This window comes from Patella vulgata, chromosome 6, assembly GCF_932274485.2.
Source record: "Patella vulgata chromosome 6, xgPatVulg1.2, whole genome shotgun sequence".
Taxonomy (NCBI): Eukaryota; Metazoa; Mollusca; class Gastropoda; family Patellidae; genus Patella; species Patella vulgata.
Window position 1 is genome coordinate 51,843,551 of NC_065884.2, and position 23,223 is coordinate 51,866,773.

Genomic DNA, 23,223 nt, shown 5'->3' on the forward strand with positions numbered 1-23,223 from the left:
GCTAAAATCGTACCCGGTAAAAACTTGACGAATGAAATAAAATGGATAATTGATTTTTAAGATTTTAGCTGTATATTATTGGATTTAATTTCAGCTGGCGTCACCAAACCTTCTAGATTAAATGGCTATTCATACAACATTTCTGTGAACAAGTAGAAATTAGGTGTGTCAAAAGCAAAGCGGTGTCCGTCATGGCGTGAATATTATACACGTAATGACCGTTATATTCCAGAACATTTTGGAGTATTATATATTATATTCTAGGTTGTTTTTCGATAGTCGAGATGCTAGTTTATTTACTTATAGACCCTTTAGTAAATTTTACAAAATATACTTTTGATGAAAGTTTATTTGTCTGTATCTAATATATATATAAAATATATGTATACAGTCATACATTATTTTTAAATTACATGTACATACATTTACAATCTGATTAAAATACAGATCTATATTTCGTTTCGTTTTTTTATATTTTCGATTGTCTCCACAACATGCAGATCTGACTGGTTGTAGTGGGGGATCCCGTCAGGGCCAAACGAGCGGCTTTTGATTAACCAACCATGGTTGATGTTTCTAGTTGGACACCCACAGTTCCGTGTTTCGCACGCCAAGAACTCGCCGCAACAGACCGTTTTATTGGCTAATTCCCCACAGCAACCACTTCCAGATCCTAGTGTAGTAAAGACAAGTAAATCGAAATTGTGAATTATAAAAAACGAAACGAAATAGGATCTGTGTTTTATCAGGTTGATACATTTACATAGGTAACAAAATAATCAAATATGCGTATATAATACATATTAGTAATACAAGTATAAATAAACATGTGCATTAAGCAAATGGGGAGGGGTGGGGCTATTTAGAAAGACGCCAATGTATTTGTCTTTTCTTTTTTTTTTTTTTTTTTTTTTTTGACCAGCTACTCATCTTCTTGTTGTTGTCGTTGTTCGAAATCAGAATGTTCCGTGTGCATCGAGTGACCAAGATGTGTGTGTGCGTGTGTGTGTGTGTGGGGGGGGTGTTTTCAAACATTTTAAATTACTTGTTATTTCGTTGACTGCTCATTTTGCTTAGTTTCTGAACTAGTTCCAGTTTTGTTCATTGTAGTCCTGTCGGTGTTATTTTCTATTTCTTCAGAAGCCTCGATAATACCATTTGCAACACTTAAACAGACAAACATAAAAAATTAAACTTTATTCAATTTAGAAAATATATTTTTTTTAAAAATGAATTAATTGATTATTTATTCAAATATAGTTATAAGTTATGCAGTATAGTTGTATGTATATTTTATTGAAAATAAAAACGTAATAAAAATTATTAAAATATATCGAAAGTTATTTATTTGGACGGAAGAGGAAACTAAAAGGAAAAGTTGGCGGGAGAAAAACGTTGAACCCAGGATAAGAACTGAACAGTACGGATAGATAGATAACCAATATAAATTTGAGAAGAAAAAGGGTTAATAATGACAGCCCAAAAGTTCTAAAACGGGGCATAAATTTGGGGTTGATTACTGAAAACATTGAAAATCTATAGGCTTCTTCGTTTCAATGGCATAGACAGCCCATATAAATTTACATAGACACGAGGAAAATGTTTCTTTAATGTACCAATAAAAAATGTGACTAACAGACAATCAATAGGCTTCTTCCTTTAATAGGATACGTAACCATTTCTAATGATTGGTGACTGTAAGGGAAACAACTCAAGGAGTTTTACTCCAAATCGTAGAAAGTCAATATGTTTAGAATAGATAACCAGTGTAAATTTCAAAACAAAGCCTTTAAGGTGTTAACAAGATTTCGTAACAAAGGGGAATAACTACCATAATAGACTGATTTAATTCAGATAAAGGACATCGGGTATTCTACCCTTCGTCATGCACGACAACGTTCACTACTTATACCCAAATGCTAACTAGATTTCGTAACAAAGGAGAAAAACTACTGACTAATAGACTGACTTTATGAGATAGGTGGCACGCCCGTGTACAATAAATACCCTTCACTACTTATACCTAAATGGAGCGATAGTTTGTTAAATACACTTACCCTTTGTAATCGTGGACAACTGATCCATTCATTTTAAAATCATCTGGATTTAAAACACCAACTCTAGATGTATGTCGTCCTTTAAATGATACGGTTTTCTTCTACAATAAAATATCACAAAATTAATTTCTTGGCCTTGGAGAAAGAAAATATATAAATGGTTATCTGGTTGTATACATTGTTAGTGTTTCTAAGAACACTGCGCAATAACCTTTTTGACCCAGCACTTAAAAATATTTAATTACCTACAAATCACACACAACACAAATCACATCACGACATTCTTGCCTCTTCTATCTATTGCCACAGTTAGATAGTTTTATGTAACACTGGATTTTACCTTGCACCGCCCTATTGGTATACAATTACAGCTCCATTCTGCGCACATAGAACTATCTACTATAAGCATAGACCTCTGTCCTGAATGGCCGCTATATTGAAAGATGTGTGTACTAATCCTTTTTTAGAAAACTAAATAATCATTTTAATAAATATGAAAATGGAACCGGAATAAATATTTCACAAAATTCTCAAGGTAAACTTTGTGGGTTTTTTTCGACTAAAATCGTTGATTTAGGAATTAAAATGTGGGTTAACTAGCTTCGCGTCTGTTCTCAAGAGGGGCTTATTGTAGACAACGTAATTTTACATTACAGGGATACAATGTATTTTAAAGGAACAACGGGATTGGCACCCAGTTTGGATCAAAGATGAAACCTAGTGAGCACAGAACTATAGATCGCTAAATACCCCTTTCTCAGATTCAGGACTTTGTTGGGACTTATGCGTTATGCATTTTCTATCTTCATAGCCGATGGATGCCGGGTGATCAGGATGGTAGGACTGACGCCTGTATGTTGGCACTCCAATAATAGAATCTCCAGTTTCACTCGGTATCACCAGTAGAATTGGGTTGCTGATTTTCTCTAACTGAAATTTAATAAATATACGAAATGGCATTTTAAGCAGATTACAGAAAATATAATGTACTGCTAGAGAAATATACCTTTAAATATATCAATCACTTCAAATTAACTTCACTGGATATTACATTAAAATGAAACATTTTTATTTAGCAAAATCGATCTAACAATCTGTCATAAAACTATGAATTGGGGATATTTTTGAAATCAAAGGTAGGCGATTAAACCAGATTTAAAATGAAGTTCAGAAACATACCAGAAAGTTTAGTTTTAAACATGTCCAAGGAATGTAGCATGGCCCATGATATTCGTCTCTGGTAAAGGCATTCAGGGCATCCCCTGAATAATAAATATATTTGGATACTTAACAAATGAAAATATTTATATTATGATTATTAATAGTCTTCTAAGTTTGTCTTTATTACGAGACAATCAGATTTGCTTTTCATCTGATTGACCCTAATAGTCTTCCGTACAAATCAATATAAAAACGGAAATAAATTAAATTGTCATAACTCTTACCATGGATTAGTACTACATCCGCCATTTTGGAATTCATTGTAAAGTCTGCTCCAGCAGTAATATAAGCAGATTCTAGTCGCAATTTAATCTTTTCACGTGTGATGCCCTGTGCAATTAAAATCAAAGATTTTTTTAAATTTAAATATCAAATTAGATGAGCTGGATAACAAAATCCGAACATCCACTCGGGACTAACATATCGTACGATTTGATTTCAACAATTTGCTTTAGCAGTGGGAGCAAACCAGAGGACCGGGGAATAACTACTGGCTTGGGCAGGCGATTCTACTCTCGGTCATGCACAAGTTTGGGATCGAAACCACGCCAACATGTTTTGGAAGAGGTGGGCTTGCTTCGTAATTATGAAAAAAATAATAACTGACCTGGTATGAAGGTTGCTCCATTAAAATACCAACAGCTAATCGTGTAGCGCAAACTTTCCATAGTCTATATTCTAGAGTTGGGTCAGTATCATCAAATTCGTTAAATGCTTCTTCCATATCAGCAGTGCTAATAAACAGCGCCTGAGATGGTAATACAATAATTTTAATATATAAACTGCATACACACAATCTAAGATACCACATTATCAACTCTATTATAAACATGGCCTATAACGTATAAAAATATCATCTTAAATATAGTCTAGCGTATCAAAACATCAACTTAAATAAGGCCTAACGTATCAAAATATCAACTATATTATATTCATAGCCTAACCTATCAAAATATCAACTTAAACAGTTTTGCGTATAAAAAATATCAACGTAAACATATCAATTTAAACATAGTCTAACCTTTCAAAATATCAACAAAGCCCGTATCAAATATCAACTGAAACAAAGCTTGTATCAAATATCAACTTAAACATATTAACTTAAAAAGAGCCCAACGTATCAAGATATCAACTTAAAAAAGTCTAACGTATCAAAATGTCAACTGTGTTATAGACATGTCCAGAAGTGTGAACTGAAGTAAAACTATAGTTTCAACCCAGATCAACTCTATTATAGACACGACCTTGACATTAACTCTTATCATAGACATGACCGTGACATCGACTCTTTTATAAACACAGCCTAAAGTATCAACACATCAACTATTTTACAAATACAGCCTAAAGTATCAATACATCAACTGTATTATAAACATGGCTTGAGCATCACCTCTTTTATAAACACAGCCTAAAGTATCAACACATCAACTCTATTATAAACATAGTATAAATATTTGAACTGTTTTATCAACACATCAACTGAATCATAGACATAAACATTTAACTCTTGTATAATCACAGCCTAAAATATCAGCATATCAACAATATTATAACCATCTCAGTATTAACAGATCAGTTGAATTTATTATAAACGTCTCGGTATCAACATATCAATATAGACATATTCTAAAGTATCAACATATCAAATGTATTGTACCCTGATCCACAGAACTAGATGTGCTCTAAATGCTTCAAAGGTCATACCTGCACTGCAGTTTCACACATAACACTGGCCATTCTATTACCATGTGTCAACAAACCCATTTCACCAATTATACTTCCTGTAGACATAAAGTCCATTACTTTATCTTCTGATTTGCTGTCTATTTTTCCCTTCTTGCTTCTAGTAAACTGTAAGAATTAAATATAAAAACACAGTCAATCGGATGGCATAAAAAACACGATTCACCAGTGTACTCGTTGCCGTGCACATACAATAACTCTTATACCCTTCATTTTTATTGGGTTATCTTTTTTTATCAAATTTATTCTTCGTTAAATTCTTCTTTTTTTAAAAAAAATCAAAATGTTTATAACATATTACAATAGTTAAATTGATTTACAAATCACCCTTAAAAATAATAAAAATACTACACTTACCCTGACTAAACCAGAAACAATAATATATATACCATTAGATGGATCTCCTTCTTTTACTATTACATCATCAAAACTATAATTAACTAATTTAGCTCTAGCCTATAACAAATAATATTAGGTAATATCAGTATCAAGAAAATGTTTTGAATTGTCTCATGCTAACCCCCTCATACCCCCCCCCCCATCCTCCTCCTTTCTAATACAATTACAGATTTCCTCTTTTGAATATGAAAAGGCTGTTAATTTTTTGTAAATTAAATATGTCCATTCTTACAAAATTAAATGGAACCAAATTGGCGTTACCTTTATAAAGTCAATGATTTCTTGATCCTGTTCTAACCAAGTAACATTATTTAACATCTTGTCTGGTGGTGGGACTGGGATTTTAGGTGGTAGAGACAACACTTTTTTCATTTTATCCTCTACTTTCTGTCAAAAAAATAAATTCAAGAAATACAATTAGCTCTGAATTATGCTAGTTTTTTTTTTAAAATAAATAATAACATGTTAATCCAATCCATAGACTTGATTTAATGAAGTACGTCAAATGCACCAATTTAAAATGTCGTCGGTTCCGGTTGCACTTTTAAAAGAAGAGCTAATGTTACCAGAAGGAACCTAACAATGAATACAGTCCCACATTGTCATTATACAAATATTTCGCAATCCCGGCTTAACATATTTTTTAAAAGTTTTGGAAATGGTTAATTACTTGGTGTAATTTTTCAGTTTCCGATTCTTGTAAAACACCATCTTCTAATAATTTCTGTATTCCATCTCTTAAACTGTTTAAAACACTTCTCGCTGCTTGCCTTGTTTTAACTGAGAGTGCAATTTGGGGATATTCTTTCTGTAATATACCTATAAATAGAATAAATATTGTAGATTCTGTGTGGAATATAATGTTTATATGTTTAATATAACATTAATACTTTTCTATATAGAATCTGTGGGCGTCAGCAACAGTAACATGTGGCATGGCAGGATGGGCACGTGGGGTGGGGGGGGGGGGGGGGGGGTAACAGTGACAGTGGGGTTTAGTAGATATTACAGATAAGGTCAAAGCTGGGGAGGGAGCTGATGCCCCAATAAAAGTTTGTAGTTTTAGGCGCTTATTGCTCTAAACATTATTTCAATTATGATTCAAATCGACATCTCATATTTCGCCCCTTATTCACCCCTTGCAAAGCTTATAGAGATCAAACTATCTATCATCATTCTATAGTCGATAAGTTCCTGAAAGGTTTAGGATTTTGAGCCGTTTTATTGTTTATATTGTTTGCAATTGGGTTTCTGAGAAAACAAAATTCTGTCGTGAGAACATTTTACTGTATGATAACTCGGTGGCCCTCGGAAAGTTTCCTAAAAATATGAACTTTAAAATATGGAGTTGGTCGATTACGATAAAATAAGTTTACTTTTAAAAGTGAGCACATACTGAATGGAAATTTTTGTCATTAACTACATTACATCCCCGGTCTATTTACCTAGACAACGAATAACTTCAAGTTTCCCATTGTCACTAGTGTTCTTTAAATGTGACGCTATATCTGCATTATCAACCATTCTATCAATTAATTTACGAACTTCTTCTTCTCCTGCTACATAACCTCTTCCCACGTCATAGCCTATACTTATTCCTGTTGTCATCTGATAATCCAGAAATTTCAATATCATATTCAGCATGGCCTGAAAACAAATTTGTATCAAAGTGAGTATTCTCAAGAATTTATCGGAACACGGATTAATTAAAATTTTTATTTAATCAGCCTGAACGTATATAACCTTATTCATTAATATACTCTTAAGGTTTCTTTTATTCAAAGAAAATCGGTGGCATTTATATTTAACCCTCCACGGCTCCAGAAATCGATAAAAACAGATAATATAAAACCAAGAGGTTGTTTTTTATGCGCACCCCAAACTGTACACGGATGGACCTCGGTTTTTCGTGTCATCCGAACGACTAGGCACATTACAGCCCAAGAACGTAAAACCTGACAAGCTAGGCGTTTTCTGTATTCTTCGTCGAATTCCAACAGCCAAGGGCTACTCGGATGGACCCCGGGCTTTATCTATACTCGTTACTCCTCGGTTTTATGAGAAATACGACTAACGAAATGGTAAGTAGCGTTCGTAACCACAAAAAATGGCTCGGAAGTCGTGATTTCTACTGGAGAACTAAAACTATATCGAGTTCACGACATATGACGTAACAAGTTGGCAGTCCAAATTACAGAATTTAAAGTTTTGAACGGTAATTATACCATTTTTGTAGTTAAATGCTTCTTGTGGATGTGCAGATCGATCTGAATACGTGATTTATAGGATTTTACATTGGGATACATTTTGTGAGCAATGACAAGAAACACATGACAAGATACGGCCACATTTTGCAAGAGATGGATAGAGAACAAGCTAAAAGCAAAAGCGATTTTTCGTACAATCAGGGGCCATAATTAAGAAAGTTATGGGATGAAATGCGCAAATATCGAAAAGGACTGGGATCGTTGGGGTATAAAGATATATTTTAACTTTCATCAAAATCGGAAAAAAATTGTGACAAGAGGGCCCACAACCTTCGAATTACATACTTTTACACAATTTGCGTACAAAGAGCGACCATTTCGTCGTTGCAGTTTCATTTCGATTTTCCCGAAATTGGAATTCAACCTTCATTGTGATGAAATGGAGATATATTTAAACGGTTTTTAAAATCGGATAAACATTGTGACCTCTAGAGAACCCACAAGCTAAAAAAACACGATTTTTCGTACAACCAGGGGCCATAATCCAGGAAGTTACAGTCTGATATGCGCGAATATCGCAAGGAACCAAGATCTTTGGGGGATAGACCTATATTTCAAGTTTCGTCAGAATCGGATAAAAATTGTGACCTGTAGAGTCTCCACAAACAAATTGTGGACGGACGGACGGACAGGGGCGACGGTGGGTGTATAAAAATGTTCCATTAGCGTGAGAGAAAAGGGGGGTTTGGGATGGCCTAGTGGTCTAGAGTGTCACGTTTCGAACTCTAGCTGGCCGTTCACCTCTGACTTGCGGTTGTGGTTTCGATCCCTGGTGTGAGCGTATGTGGCTTGGAGATAGGGACGCCTTCTCAATTTCGTGCGCTATGATAATGAAAATTTAAAAAAAAGACAACTTGTCTGCGATATCACCTTCGATGGAAGCGGACATTAAATAAAGCTAAGAGAAGATGTGAGAGAAAACTCGGCACAAACTAGGTCTTTTCGGGACTAACGAACGTTTCTTTGAATTTAAATTGTCTACACACCGAAAAAAATAATTAGATATTACCAATAGACCTATGCTAAGCTAATTGACAGTGCCGCTCATCGACATTTGCATTTTTAGGACAATAGGCCCTATCTAATTTTTCAGGCTTAATGTACAATAAACTGTTCTCAGATTGATTATTTAACATTTAATTAAGAATAAAACCCAATATAGGCCATCAACGGTGTATGTAGATATTTTCCTAGCTTGAATTGGATTTAAAAGAGGGCCATCAAAAGACTTACCAATACTTAAGGGTTACACTGGCTTGTTTATATCGTTTGCATTGGATGCGGAACGCTGATAAATTTTCAATTTATCATATCTTTGTAAATACTGAACAGAACTGAACCTTCTTTGGACTGATATTCCTTTCAGCGATTTAAATTTCACAAATGGTGATTAGCGGTTTTAATAATCCTTGAAGTGATAATGGCGACCACGTTGATTTTCCCATTTGTGCCCCCGAACACGATAAGTATGGTATTTACTATTTCCTAGTAGGAAACACCATATTTCCAAGCGGTAACGAATACAGCATTAATTCCATCCGAGGTCCATCCGAGAGATTAGCGATGCGCAACTATTAAGACAAAACTGAATAAAAACGGAACGCCTTACCTCAATAAATCGAAGTACACGAATACACCTGAAGATAATAAATATCAAAATGACGTATTCCTTCGAAGGAAATGAAAACTCCAAAGCCACGTCAATAATTCCATGAATAATGATTATAAAACTGATTATTTGCCATACAAGCTTAAAATATTCTCCTCTCTGCGTTATGACCTGTAAAATATAAATAGAAAATAGTCGAATATCCAGTTATTGACAATTTATGTAGATAACAATAGTAAAAGTTGTTGAACGGTCTATTAAAGGGTTCACAGGTTGAGACAATAAACAAATGACCATGTAACGCTCTGGGCAATATCGGATTTACCTATAGACTTGGCAGACTGAAGCATAGGGCCTCAAGATCTAGGGGGCTATACGGTCAAGATGTATAATACATTTAATTTAGGAACTCTCATAAGCCTTCTTTGCATGTACTGTAATCTTAAACATCCGTCATCACCCTCGATTTTACTCTATTGTGTTTAAACACAATTTCATCTTCTTCTAGCCGCGAGGGTTGGGATTGGGACGGTCTCATAAGTCGAATGGCCCAGGACATACCTCATTTATCGTACTGATAAAGTTAGCGTTGAGTTCCGGAAACGAAACGAAACGAAATGGGGTTTAACGTCCTACTGTTCTGCTGGTAACCTGGGCTAATGAAGACGGGCATACGCCATACAGTGTGCTATGAGGGAAATTTTGCCCGGGCAGCGGCGCTACGGCCTACTCTTATATCGAATTCAAAATGCCAAGGGATCTTTTACGTGTACGTCAATGTGTACACGGGACCTCGGTTTTTCGTCCCATCCGAACGACTAGCCAGCTGTCCTTGTTGAGTTCCGGGCTTGCTAATCACCGACAAGAGCACCCAAAGTATTGCCAAAAGTGACCGACAGACACACGTAACTTGATGTAGACATATTCTATATATCATATCCAAAATTTAATTGATATCATAAAAAGTGACGAAATTACGGATTCCGTAATTTACGGATTCCGTAACAGCACTATTACGCTACTTAATTATGGCAATCGGCAATCGTGCCTCGTCATTCTATGATCCATAGACTAGACTGTGAGTGTGACACCATCCTTCAAAATCAAGATTTCCAAGTAACTATTTCATTCAGAGGAAGTCTCCTACGATGGATAGATCGTCTGAAAACGTTTCACTCGACAATGTAATGGCATGTCTATAGCACAGCGGAGGTCATCCAAACTACCAAAATACGCTGAATGTTTATAAAACAAATCTTTTTTATAAACTGCATATACTGAATTTTTTTTTACCTTAGCCAGGAACTCAAAAATATAGATGATGACAAATGTCGCATTGATGGACCGGAAGTAGATCCTGTAGTCATGCCACTGGTCAGCTCTTTCACTGACTAACGACAATATCCAGTTGACCATATCAAAGGCAAGGATGATGTAAATACAGATACGAAATGGCCTGGATACTACCACCACAAATAATCTACTTATAAAAGGATTGTTTGAACAACATTGTGGAGTTTTTTGAATGAGGTTCTTCACTAGTTTTCTCTGAAACAAAGAAATGAAATGAAATGAAATGGGGTTTAACGTCCTACTGTTCTGCTCCGAATTGGGCTAATGAAGACGGGCATACGCCATACAGTGTGCTACGAGGGCAATTTTGCCCGGATAGCGGCACTAAGGCCTGCTCTTATATCGAATTCCAACTGTCAAGGGATCTTTTGCGTGCACGCCAATGTGTACGCGGGACCTCGGTTTTTCGTCCCATCCGAACGACTAGACAGCTGTCCTTGTCAGTCCCTCCCGAAAAAAAGAAATAGTAAGCCTATATACATAGTGAACTTAAGAGTACAGCATAAGAAATAATGAGTAAAAATTTGTTGATATAGACTAGCAAATGTATCATAAAAATTTGTAGATGTATGATTACATGAGCTTGAATATTCATATAGCTTAGACGCAAAGCTATGCTTTGTTTATTTCGCTTTTATAAATGGATACCTCAAGAACTTGTGTTTCTTGTACCAACCATTGATTTAGGTCCATTACAGTTGTGGGGAAGAATTGCAATGGAGTGGATAATCATCAAATTTCCCTTAACGATCTAGAGCATATCCAAATTAAGATGTCCAGTAGAGGGACAGCAGTGGCGGAACCAGGATTTTCAGCATAGGCGTGGGGTCCAGAAATTCCAGATTTCCATATTGAAGCGTTGACGTGACAATTAGCGATAGACAAAATTTGGAAAATTGCAACACCGCAGATGCCATTTACGACTATTTCTGGTCCTGGTCCCCTGAATTGAGTTTGAGAAAAGGATGTGGGTGCATTTGAAACGTTTTGATTAAATCTTACAATTATTTTTTAAAAAATTCATTAAATTAACTTCAAATTGTTTCTTACTAGTTTAAGTAATACTTTGGGTATCTTCCACGATGATTTAACGTCATTAGGATCTATAAATCTGGAATGAGACATGTAAATAATAAAACACAATATATTTTGACATTAAAATACAAATCAGTGATAAGTCGACTTATTGATCGAGGTGCAGTGCACGAGTTTATCTCCACTATACTTCATTAAATGACGTCCATCCAAATATACTCTTCAAAAGAAGTAGGGGATATTGAAATGCAAATACCTATGCAGGTTGTGATATGATAAATAGTCATGGACATTTGACATGCTTTGAGAGTATGTTCACAGATGAAGAACTTATCGCCCCAACAGAACTAGGGTTAATTTGATTTTTTTGAAGAGTATATAATTCAACTGCTACAGTGTTCCTCGTTTAATTTTCGAAATTCAAAACGCTAAAGAGATTTGTCGTAAGTTAGCGTTTCAAATGAAATGAAATGGGGTTTAACGTCCTACTGGTTAGGGTTTGAACATCTTGACTAGTAATCCGGTCATTGACCATTGTCCAGGGGCTATCTAGTATTGTCCATTATCAGGCGAGACGTGTAAGAGTGTTCTTTTGTACCAATTATATAACTTGGGCTATTTAACCGGCCAAAAGCAGCACTGCGAGTATTGTAGGAAAAGAGTATAGGTTCTTTTGTAACGGATTAGTATAGTAACTTATAGGCTTTTAAAAATTCTAAGTTTAAATTACGACCTACTCTTACATCGAATTCCAGCAGCCAAGGGATATTTTATGTGCACGCCAATGCATACACGGGACCTCGTTTGTTTGTCCCATCTAAACGACTAGACAGTTGTCCTTCTTAGGCTCTCCGTCCTGCACCACTGACAAGGGGAAACCACCGAGATCGAACCCGCGATTTCCAGGCTAGCGAACCAGCGTCTTATTCACTTAGCCGCCGTGGCTCCCCTCTTAGTTTAAACAAGCACTGGAAGTACTGTAGGAAAAGAGTATGGGGTTCATTTGAACTGAGTAAGTAGGTTCAAACCAACATTGAGATTATTGTAGGAAAAGAGTATGGGTTTATTTGTACTGAGTTAGCTACAAAAATAATGGGAATTGAACGATTATTGATTCTAACATACCTAGTACATCTCTCATTACTGGGAAGTCGTTTTGAGTGACGTCCACAAACACCTAAAGATACTTACTACAACATCCATTACTAAGTGTCGACAGTTGGGCATGGATTAAGTCCGAAATTAAAGAATATTTAAAACTTACGCTCCCTTTTTATCGGATGCTACTTCAGTAAAACCTTGCAGTGTACGAACTGATTCTCGGGATAACATGCCTTGTTCAAACTGTCTCCAATAACTTAACTTAAATGAAATAAATCAAAATTAAATTTAAAACGGCATGATTTCTATTACCCTCCTTATAGCATTCATAAGTATCATATATGTTAACCATACCTCGTAAGGCTCAACTGGTCAAAATTCTAATAAGAAATAATGTTCTCGACCCCGTTCATAAAATGAATATACAGACTGTTCAAATTGTCAACCAATGAATATAAAGCCACCAACAGCTTAGAGAAAGGAACCAAGAATGTCTATTAATGTCATTCTGCAAATTAAATTAAGGGGACTAATTTGGAGGGGGGAGGATTGTTCGATCGTTTACAGATATTATTAATCACAGTTCTTGCCTAGAGATCAGCCTTCCACTACACTAGGAACATGTACGGACTAGCTATAATCTGTGGCCTTTGAAACTCTAAAAATGGCCAACACTTTTGTATGTCGGGAGAGCATTATTATAGCTATTTTCATCCTTGCTTTTGTATTTCCTATTCATATGAAATAGAATCTTCAGACCAGAGGATTTAGTGATCCCCTGCGTAATATATATTTACAATTTGATTAAAATACAGATCTATATTTCGTTTCGTTTTTTTACACATTCGATGGCCTCTACTACGTGAAGATCTGACCAGATGTAGTGGGGGTTCGTGTCAGGGGTCATACGAGCGGCTTTTGACCCTATGACACCGGACACTTGATTAACCAGCGTTGATGTTTCTAGGATACCCACAGTTCCGTACATCGCACGCCAAGAACTCGCTTCAACAGACCGTTTCCAGGTAGTAAAATCGAAGATAAATTAGTCCTTTATGAGGTCCTTGAGACTAAAAAAACAAGATTTATTTTTTAATTTCACGCTTAGTGGCTATTTTCATCAAGATTTATTTTTATTATTCCACGCTTAGTGGCTACTTTCATCTTTTATTTCATATTTTGCTGTTCACATGAAATATCAGATTTTCAGAGAAGAACATTCTCTACGTGTAGATAAATTACTCTGCAAAGAATGGCTTTGGTTAAAAGGAGATGCCGTGTGCTGGTTGATGTAATGTAGACATAGATTATATATCACACAGTCTTTTTTAATGAAAAAGTTAATGGCATAGGTTCAATAAAACCTGTTAAGTTATTGTTATTTTCTACTTATATTTCAAAGAACAAATCCTTTGAAGCTATCTATTAACAAATAATGATGTCGAGAGTTAATCTAACCATATAACATATTCTATTTTACCCAATAAGACTTACAACTGAGTTACTTAGAGAGCTATTGATTTTCAGATTCACTAATCTCGAATGTAAGAATAACATCTTTTAACGGGATTAAATTTCTAAAGAATTTCCGTTTCAAAATATTAAAAGAAAGTCAGTTGATTTTCTAATTTTAGTTTCATTTTTATACACCCACTCGAAGTTTGGGCGTATGGAGGCTACAATTTTTAACAGATGTTTTTCATATGTGGTGTACGGTATTTGGACCAGAGAAAATTAATATAGGCCTGGCCTGTTTCACAATCCTTTTCTAAGAACAAAACATTGTTTACATAAAAAAGCAAATCAACACACCCGACTTAATTAAATTGGCACCTATATATTTGTTTAGACATTTTGTATTATGTGAAAAACCGAGATATATCCATACAATTAACGAGAAAAGAATCAGTTAAGACCGAAGATAGGACAGAACAGTAGCTTTTTAAACATGCAATATACAAGAGCTAAATCTGCCTATTGCAGGTCTTTTTTTAGGCCGGAAATGTTATCTAAATTATCAATTAGACCTTAATTAACTGTTTCAGTTAGTGGATTTGAATATATTTTGTGATGGATACTTTAACGTAAAAATGGATAATCGAGACTTTGTTTATAATAGAACCAACGTTAGTAATGATGACCGAGGCTAGCTGAAAATTGAATCGTTAATTGGCTGAAATTTTCAACATTTTCTGTTTTCATTAACTATTTTTGAACTGTTAGAGCCAGAACTATCAGCTCTTTCTCTGATCTTACCTACCGCCCCCTTTAAAAAAGACATGACAAACTCCTACATTTCATTGTTTATAGTGCGAGAGCAATTGGGTTTAACGTCCACTCGACACAAACTAGGTCATTTCGGGACTAACATATGGTTCAATTTTATTGCCATAATTCGCTTGCACGTAGGGGTCTTTAGCAGTGGGAGGAAACCGGAGGACCCGGAGAAAACCTACGAGGTTGGACAAGCGACCCTACTCCTTGCCACGTACAACCGGGGAATCGAAACCTCGCCAGTTGACTCAATGACAGACTTTATGATACAGCGCGCACGTGCTAACCATTCAGCCATCCATTCCCCCACCATTGTTTATAGATGTAAGTCGTACGCGTTACTCTGTTTAATTATTAATTATGTAGAACTGTATCTACCCGATTAGCATGCTCAGTTTTGGAAGTTTGGTTTCTGGAGTCGCGTTCAGTGGATGAGTACAGGAGAGATATGGGAATGGTTGCCCACGGAGTGAATCCCCTGGTCTAGGTTTGCATGCACCGTACCAGTATTGCATGTTAATGCAGGATTATGTGTTAGCATTACATATGCACTAGTTACTGATGTAAATAAAGTTTATGTTTTCAACGCTGGCCGTCTATTATAAACTGGTGATGTCACAATTAGCCTATAAGAAAAGTTGAAATAGCGTCTCATATTTCACAAGTCAAGCGGTGATATGATAAAGAAGATGTATCTAAGAGACTATTGAACCGTTTGTATATGATAGCCAAAATTCATTGGAGTAAAGTTATCCAGACACTATAGAAGTTGTCATATGATAACCGACCGTTTGTGCTTCCTCAAATAATTGCCACAGCGCTTGAGATAATAGCCTGGGAATACGTTATTGTGTTTATAAATGTTCAGCACAAAATTAACTAATATACCTGGGACGGCTCATTTTAAGGACTTCCTTAATTTGTAACAGTCTACCTACTTAAATGTTCAATTGAATTTTTATACTCACTTTCTCTGCTTTTAATAACCTAAGTATAGCCTCATCAGTCATATCGCCCAGTTCTTTCTGTGTTGGTTGTATAGGTAGACAAGAGTTGCAGTCAGGACAAATTGCTTTGGGACGGATTTGTTTTTTCGCCAGTTCAAGCTGAAAATGATAAAAATCTAAAATTAAAATCGGGAGAAAGCAACACCATATAGTATGCCCAATGTTAGCCTATTAGTACCCCCTGGGTAATTACATGTATGGGGATATGTATGTAAAATGCACCATGCTCTCGGTCATTTCCACAGTTTTTTAGAGGTAATTCTATCGGTATGTGGCGGCATTATAATTTCTTCAAGGGAGTGGTTTCTGTTTGCTGAATAATCTTCGATCTTGAAATTTAGTGGTAATGTCCCGTAGGGTGTTTCTACACATTGGTGCATTGTTAAGAGGCTATTCTGAACTTTATAATGTATCACTGGAGTTAAAGAAGTTATGCTAAGCGTTTACTATTTTGTAATTAAACAGTATTCGTGTTTGAGAAACCCCTCGTCCTTGAATTTTTGCTCTTCGAACTGTTTGTCCCCCAGCACAAAGTTAAAGCAACATCAATCGGGAAAATGCATCCAATTTTTGCTTCTTGTGATAAAGACCTCCTCCTCGCTGACCTCGTATATGCTGTAAAGAATATATCTTCGGCTTTACAGTGAATTTCAATCCCTAGGGTTTTACTTTTTTCAGCATAATCTTGAAGTCTTGCTGCTTCCACCTCATAATAATCACCTGGCAGGAAGGGGCCCAGATGACTGTAAGAGTCATTCTACACTACTCTGGTCCCCAATCCCACCCACCACAGACCAACGTTGTCCACTACCCGTCTTAGAAGGATATTTAAGGATCAAATAACATTATGTAAAAATCAAAAGATAATAGAACAATTATCATACCTCGTCTTTTGATGTTTTATAAGGTGATGTTATTTCACAAGATCTTTCAACCAGTTCCCAATCAGAATCTGCCAGAAACCTATATGTACGTTAAAAAATGCCAGTTAATAATTTTCTTGAAAGAACTGTATGCAGTTACTGCACACTGTCAGTCTAGAGTCTAAAATCAAAATTTGAACAACCCAAGCCATTTACCCCCTAAATGTTGCTGAAATAGATCAAGTGGTTTTTGAGAATATGCTATGAACCGTATAAGTTCCTCTTTTATTTCTGGTTGCTGAAATTTGCATTGGCTCCTTTTTGTATAAACTTAATCTGATATCAGCGCTCCCACTTCAAAATTTTCACTGTCGGTCATTTTTGATATTATTATTATTATTATTATTATATTATTATTATTATCATTATTATTATTGAAAAATTTGTAAAGCGCTTAGCTTCCACTGTTAGGTGCCCATATCCGCTGTACACAATTAAAAGATACATAAATAAAAAGTAAAACACAGGTTACAAAACATCTATAGAAGTAACATTTAAAACGTTTATATAAAAGCTTCTTTTAAAAAGGATGAGCGGAGGCTTCGTTTAGGGGTATACAATTTAAGGAGTTCTGATAAATATGCAGGACAGAGGTTGTTGAGACATTTGTATGTAATTTTAAACTTAATTCTGTATTGAATTGGTAACCAGTGAAGGCTGTACAATATTGGAGTAATATGAGAGAACTATTTTGTTTGTGTTGTTATTTTTTTTTACTTTTTGGAGTTTATAAATTACTGTAAGAGGAAGTCCAGATAACACGGAATTGAAATTATCTAGTCTAGAGGTAACATATGAATTAATTAGAGTTTTTGTTGCATCATTATTAATGTATTTTCTTATTTGACCCATTTTCCTCAAATAATAGTAACACACTTTACAAATATTATTTACTTGTGCTTTCATGTTCATATTTTGGTCGAATATAACGCCTATGTTTCTAGCTACTTTAGAGCACATAATTTGACAATTCCCGACATAAATATCTTTAGTATCTGAAATCTTGTGTAACTGCTGTTTAGATCCAATACATAAATATTTAGTTTTGTCAGAATTAAGCTTTAGAAAGTTCGATGTCATCCATGATTTAATTTCTATTATGCAATTTCCTAGGTTATCTTTCGCATGAACAGAGTTATTATTTAGAGGTTTAAGAGAACAATACCGCTGTATATCATCCGCATACAGGTAGAATTGAAGACCATATTTCCTTACAATAGAACCAAGCGGTTTTGTATACAGACTACAAAGTATTGTCCAATGAGAGTAGTATGTCGTTGTGAACTCGTGTAAGTGCTGTTTCCGTACTATGACACTTTCGATACGCACTTTGGAATTTTTCCAACAGACAGTTTTCCTCAACATATGTTGTTAATTGATTTTTTAAAATCTTGGAGATGAAACAAAGGTTGGAAAGTGGTCTGTAATTTTTTAATTGCCCAGGAATTGCACGAAACCAGGATAACGCACAAAACCTTTGCAAATTAGCTTCATATACCTTGGCGCTATATAGCACAGTAAATGAAATTGATATATCAATTTGGCATCTGCTGATGATATCATTTAATGACAAGAATCAATGGTATATTTTGTGGCGCAGCTGCTCATTCATGATGTTTTAATTCTACGAAGTATGTATTAACATGAATCTCATGTGAAAGAATTTGTGTACACATGGCTATCTATAAGCACACGGGGATAACGAGAAATTTGAGACTTATTGCCAACTCCATATCATAACTGGACATTTACATGTTTGGGGAAAACACCCACAGAGATTCACACAATTGTGTAGAACTAGCACAAAGGATTCTTGTATAATTAGAACAAAGGATTCTAAATTAGAGTTGTCCACACATAATTTACTCATTTAATTATCAAATAGAATGTTGGTATTTAAGACACCGAAGACATAAACTTAGAAACCCATATCTCAGACTGTGAAGGACAGGATTAATTAACACAATCACCATAGCTATAATGGAACAGTCCTAATTAGTGTACTCCACTCAATTACTCTCTGTTCCAGTCAATACTCTGACTCTAAAATTGCTCGCCATTTCTTCAATTTTTTATATAAATGGCGAAAACTTAGTGACATAGATGGAAAATCCATTATTCTCTTGTAAATTTTTCGACATCGTCAATTTCATTTGTTAGAAAATAAACATTACGACTGTGTCTGCGTAAATAATTATTGATACAAAATATTATTTTATCTCAATTTAGCTAATATATCTGGATAGTCCCCGTAAATAAGCAGAGCACGGCGAGAGCCGATTTTCGATTTCCGTTTTCCCGCAATTTTTATCTAAAAGTTTAAACATAACCATTTTGAAGGGCATATACCTTTGTTCATTTTTAATATTCTTATCTTATACATTTATATACACGTATGATTAATATACAAGATCAAACGAAAATCCATGAATCGCTTTGAATTTTTTCCATTTCCGAGAAATAGGCAATTTTGTCGGGGTCACAGGGGTATAAGGGTGGATGCATTATGTCAGTATGACTGGATTAAGGAAAGTGGAAATTAGCCACATCGCAGAAAGGCACACCACAACCGTAACAAAGTTCGGCAGACTTGCACACACTGGAGAATTCATAAAAAATTGACTGTCACAAAATAAGAGAACATGAAAGAAAAATAGAAAAAGTCCATGCATTACCATGAATAGAATGAATCAACACACGTGAATGTACTGACTGCTTCTATTTTTCTCGTGTTCTTTTATCTAATGACATTCAATTACTTTTCTGAATTGTCAGATATACTCTTACAGTCTCATATAACAACTTTTGGTCTTCGAAAGAATTATTAGTGAGCAGAAATTCGCCCATGAATCTTTTTCTCACTCGTCACTTCAGTCAGTTATATAGAGGGATAACTCGTGTTTTCCTTTTGCGTTCGTCACTTCCGATCGTTCAAGCGTTGATTACGCATCTATCGTAGCAATGATCTGTGAGATAAAATAATATTTGGAACGTGTTTTACCAGTTCTATCACATATGTGATAATGACTGGCACCAATATTGTCCTTTAACTCATTAATTCAGCGAGGGGTAAAATAAAAGTGACGGATATCTACCTGTCTGTCTTTAACATATTAAGAGTTTTGTGTCTGAGCTCCTGAAGATGTTTCATGGCACTCGCCATTGCCATTCTCTTGGCAATAGATATATCATTCATTCCTTTAAAATAAGAGAACCACAAATAATTGGAAACTAACCAACAGTGAGGCTGATGTCTCATCCGCACAAGCACTATCGAAAATAAAAGACTGACATTTAGTTTTCCACTGCTTGATTTTAAATTGCCTGACAATTCGAAACTTTACAATATACACCTACCCAATGTTTTCAACAAGTAAGGAATTGTTGTAGCATTTATCAGTAAAGTCAGAAATACGATACCGGAAACATGAATCAATATCTACAATATAAAGAAAGACATATTCCATTGCTTTAATACGAAAAAGGCTTCATATGAAGACCGTGGTGATATACAAAGAAATACTTAAGGGTGTTGACATGGCTATCACTCCCAGATATTTCACCTTAAACACCTGGGGCCTGTTTCACGAAATTTTAATTAAGATAAAATCCAAATTTTAGTAATTTGATTGGATAATGTTAGATTGATTTTAGTGCTTAGCCAATCAAAATTGAAGTATCTACTAAAATTTGGATTGTATCTTTAGTTAAAATTTCGAGAAACAGGGCCCTGGTTACAAAAGACTAATTCTAAATATTTTCAGGAAAACCCTCAAGATGATTAAAATTTTAAATATTGTTCAGAGTGCCATATTATTCACTAAAGCCAGTCTCACACGAGTGTGCCGCTATCCTGGTATTTGAGTAGGTTAATGTGCTCTGGTAGAGACTGCAGTAGCTCAAGGTACGTGTCGGTAGTTGGATGGCGTAAAGGTACCACGTGGATGTAGCAAAAGCCGCGTCATTTTTTGAATTTTGCCAAAATCCGCGTTAACGCCAAGGTGAAGCAAATAGTAAAGCTATGGTAATATAAACGTCTATATATTTCTATGAGCAACACAGTGTTGAAAGATATGAAGCATGCGCTACCGCAGTAGTTACGTCATGTTTGTGTAGACTTTTGGGATACCTGACGGCCCAATTCCACCTGCGGTGACGCCATAGTTATACATTGATTGGTCGTGTTTGCATTAGCCCTTAATAAAATATACCCCGCACGGCGATTATTGTGAATATTGTGGCACATACTAGAAAACGATTAAACAAATAAAAGATAAGCACAACGGAATCCCAAATTTGAGATATATGATGTTTCTGAACAATATAGAGTATTAATGCTACCAATAACTCGCCTTTGTTTGACATGATTACTAGTCTTTAAATGTGGGTAGTTGGCGCAAGGTGTGTGCAAGTCGGTGCAAGGTGTGTTTCTGAACAATATGGACGAATAAAGCCGAGCTGAGTGAAATCGTATGTACCATTATACAATTGTCCTTTCTAAAATTTGAGATAATTACTGATTTTAGATTTGATTCATTACCTTAACTCGTACTTTCTCCAAGTCTAAAAGGTTATTCTCCATCACCAACAAACCCAATGCTAGACCAACAGCACCACGTAAACCGCCCCATGTCAAAACAAGGCCTTCTTGCCATGTCAAGCCGTAACCTATTCTTTTTAGTATAGGACTAAATACTAGCGTGACAGCGGCCCTGATAAAACAAACATATAGAAGATGGTAACTTGGTATAAGTCTTGACACTATAAACATGTTTGGGTATTTCCCTGAGTCGGGATAAAATTCGAAAGTGAGTCTTGACACACCTAATCTCTGGTTTACCCCACACTGTCATGCATGCATTTCTGACTTACTCGCGGCATAACATTTGAATTTACCACACACTGCCATCCATGCATCCCTGACTTATTCTCGACATAAAATTAGACAGTTGATCGTAAAACCCCCAACATCGGGTTTACCATACACTGGCATACATGCATTTCTGACAGACTCTCATAACTGTAGTACCTATAGCCCAACCATGACACCTGACCACCGTTCATGAACCAACAATTACAACATTGATGCAGTCCCAACAAGTGCTGGGATATTATCATATTGATATATTGTGAAACTAACCTGATAAATTGTAACCCCAGGTATAACGCAATCATATAAAACCAGTCCACACCGTGTATAAGAGAGATGGCTCTTTTTGCAATTACCACACCGACAATTATGAAGATAAGAGTGTTGGCTAAATAAGCCAAAGTTTCCCAAAAACTGAAAATAAGCAAACCATATTTGTTAGAGAAAACTAATAAAATAAAGGCTGGTTATTTTTCTCCTTGAACATTAAACAGTCGCAAAATCCATTGTAAATAGAGAATCTCCTACCAGTCTTTTTTGATATCCAAAAATATCAACACAAGTCGATAAAGTAACAAAAAACGAGGCTCTGCCGAGTTTTTTTTTACTTTATCAACGAGTGTTGACATTTTTTTATATCAAAAAAGACGAGTAGGAGATTTTATTTATAACCCAATCCCTTCTTACATGCACAAATAGATAAATATAATTCTTTGCTGTTGATTTCACTTTTACTGAACATTACGGCGTAGTGATATATCATCATTTTTTGACAGCAATTCAACCATTCCAAAGTCCTTTATATTGACCCAGTGTTTCCATCAAGGTCGATTGAATAACAATAGTTCATTTTTAATTTAAAAAAAGTTACTTTTAATAAGAAATGAACTGTTCTTTGAAAATAAAAAAAAGTAGTTCCTTTTCAACTGACCAATCAAATTCATGTAAAGCGATATCTCCTAAGGAGATATCGCAGTAGATTATGAAATATATCACACAAGCGATATCTACTGTAGAATGTATTATTGGGTGATAAAATACGCTTTGTGGTCCTCGCGAAGATCTAAATCCTATGTATTTTTACAATTAGTGCATGTTTTATAACATAAAAATAACACATTTGGAAAGTATAAATAATTGAGCTTTGAATAGTATAAGCAATTGTCCTTATATATTACCTGTGTAAGAAGGCCTCAACTTCGGGACTGATACTGGTTTTCATACTGCTCAAGGCTACACCTAAAACTACAACAGCTAACACACCAGATACTTCCAATAATTCTTCACCTACGAGAAATATGTCTTGTGTCAGATTTGTATCATCCAATTCCCGATTCTTCACATTTTAGAGTAAAGCGAAATTA

At 35.3% G+C, this 23,223-nt stretch overlaps 1 protein-coding gene across 2 annotated transcripts in view; it reads right to left on the bottom strand.

Moving 5' to 3' along the window:
- Positions 1-331: 331 nt before the first annotated feature.
- LOC126825043 (sodium/hydrogen exchanger 10) overlaps positions 332-23,223 on the bottom strand; it is a 28,056-nt gene continuing 5,164 nt past the window's right edge. For both annotated transcript variants that reach the window (XM_050554472.1, XM_050554473.1), the window contains exons 7-28: positions 23,038-23,146; positions 22,130-22,273; positions 21,530-21,701; positions 20,347-20,428; positions 20,085-20,187; positions 16,951-17,029; positions 16,028-16,165; positions 12,949-13,046; positions 11,700-11,760; positions 10,590-10,844; positions 9,297-9,467; positions 6,866-7,067; positions 6,091-6,239; positions 5,682-5,807; positions 5,379-5,477; positions 4,983-5,129; positions 3,886-4,026; positions 3,503-3,608; positions 3,237-3,319; positions 2,808-2,987; positions 2,058-2,158; positions 332-1,166 (exon numbers count right to left, since the gene is read on the bottom strand). In XM_050554472.1, the coding sequence (XP_050410429.1) occupies positions 1,049-1,166; positions 2,058-2,158; positions 2,808-2,987; positions 3,237-3,319; positions 3,503-3,608; positions 3,886-4,026; positions 4,983-5,129; positions 5,379-5,477; positions 5,682-5,807; positions 6,091-6,239; positions 6,866-7,067; positions 9,297-9,467; positions 10,590-10,844; positions 11,700-11,760; positions 12,949-13,046; positions 16,028-16,165; positions 16,951-17,029; positions 20,085-20,187; positions 20,347-20,428; positions 21,530-21,701; positions 22,130-22,273; positions 23,038-23,146 (2,864 nt within the window). In that variant the 3' untranslated portion in view covers positions 332-1,048. The remainder of the gene's footprint in view (positions 1,167-2,057; positions 2,159-2,807; positions 2,988-3,236; positions 3,320-3,502; positions 3,609-3,885; positions 4,027-4,982; positions 5,130-5,378; positions 5,478-5,681; positions 5,808-6,090; positions 6,240-6,865; positions 7,068-9,296; positions 9,468-10,589; positions 10,845-11,699; positions 11,761-12,948; positions 13,047-16,027; positions 16,166-16,950; positions 17,030-20,084; positions 20,188-20,346; positions 20,429-21,529; positions 21,702-22,129; positions 22,274-23,037; positions 23,147-23,223) is intronic.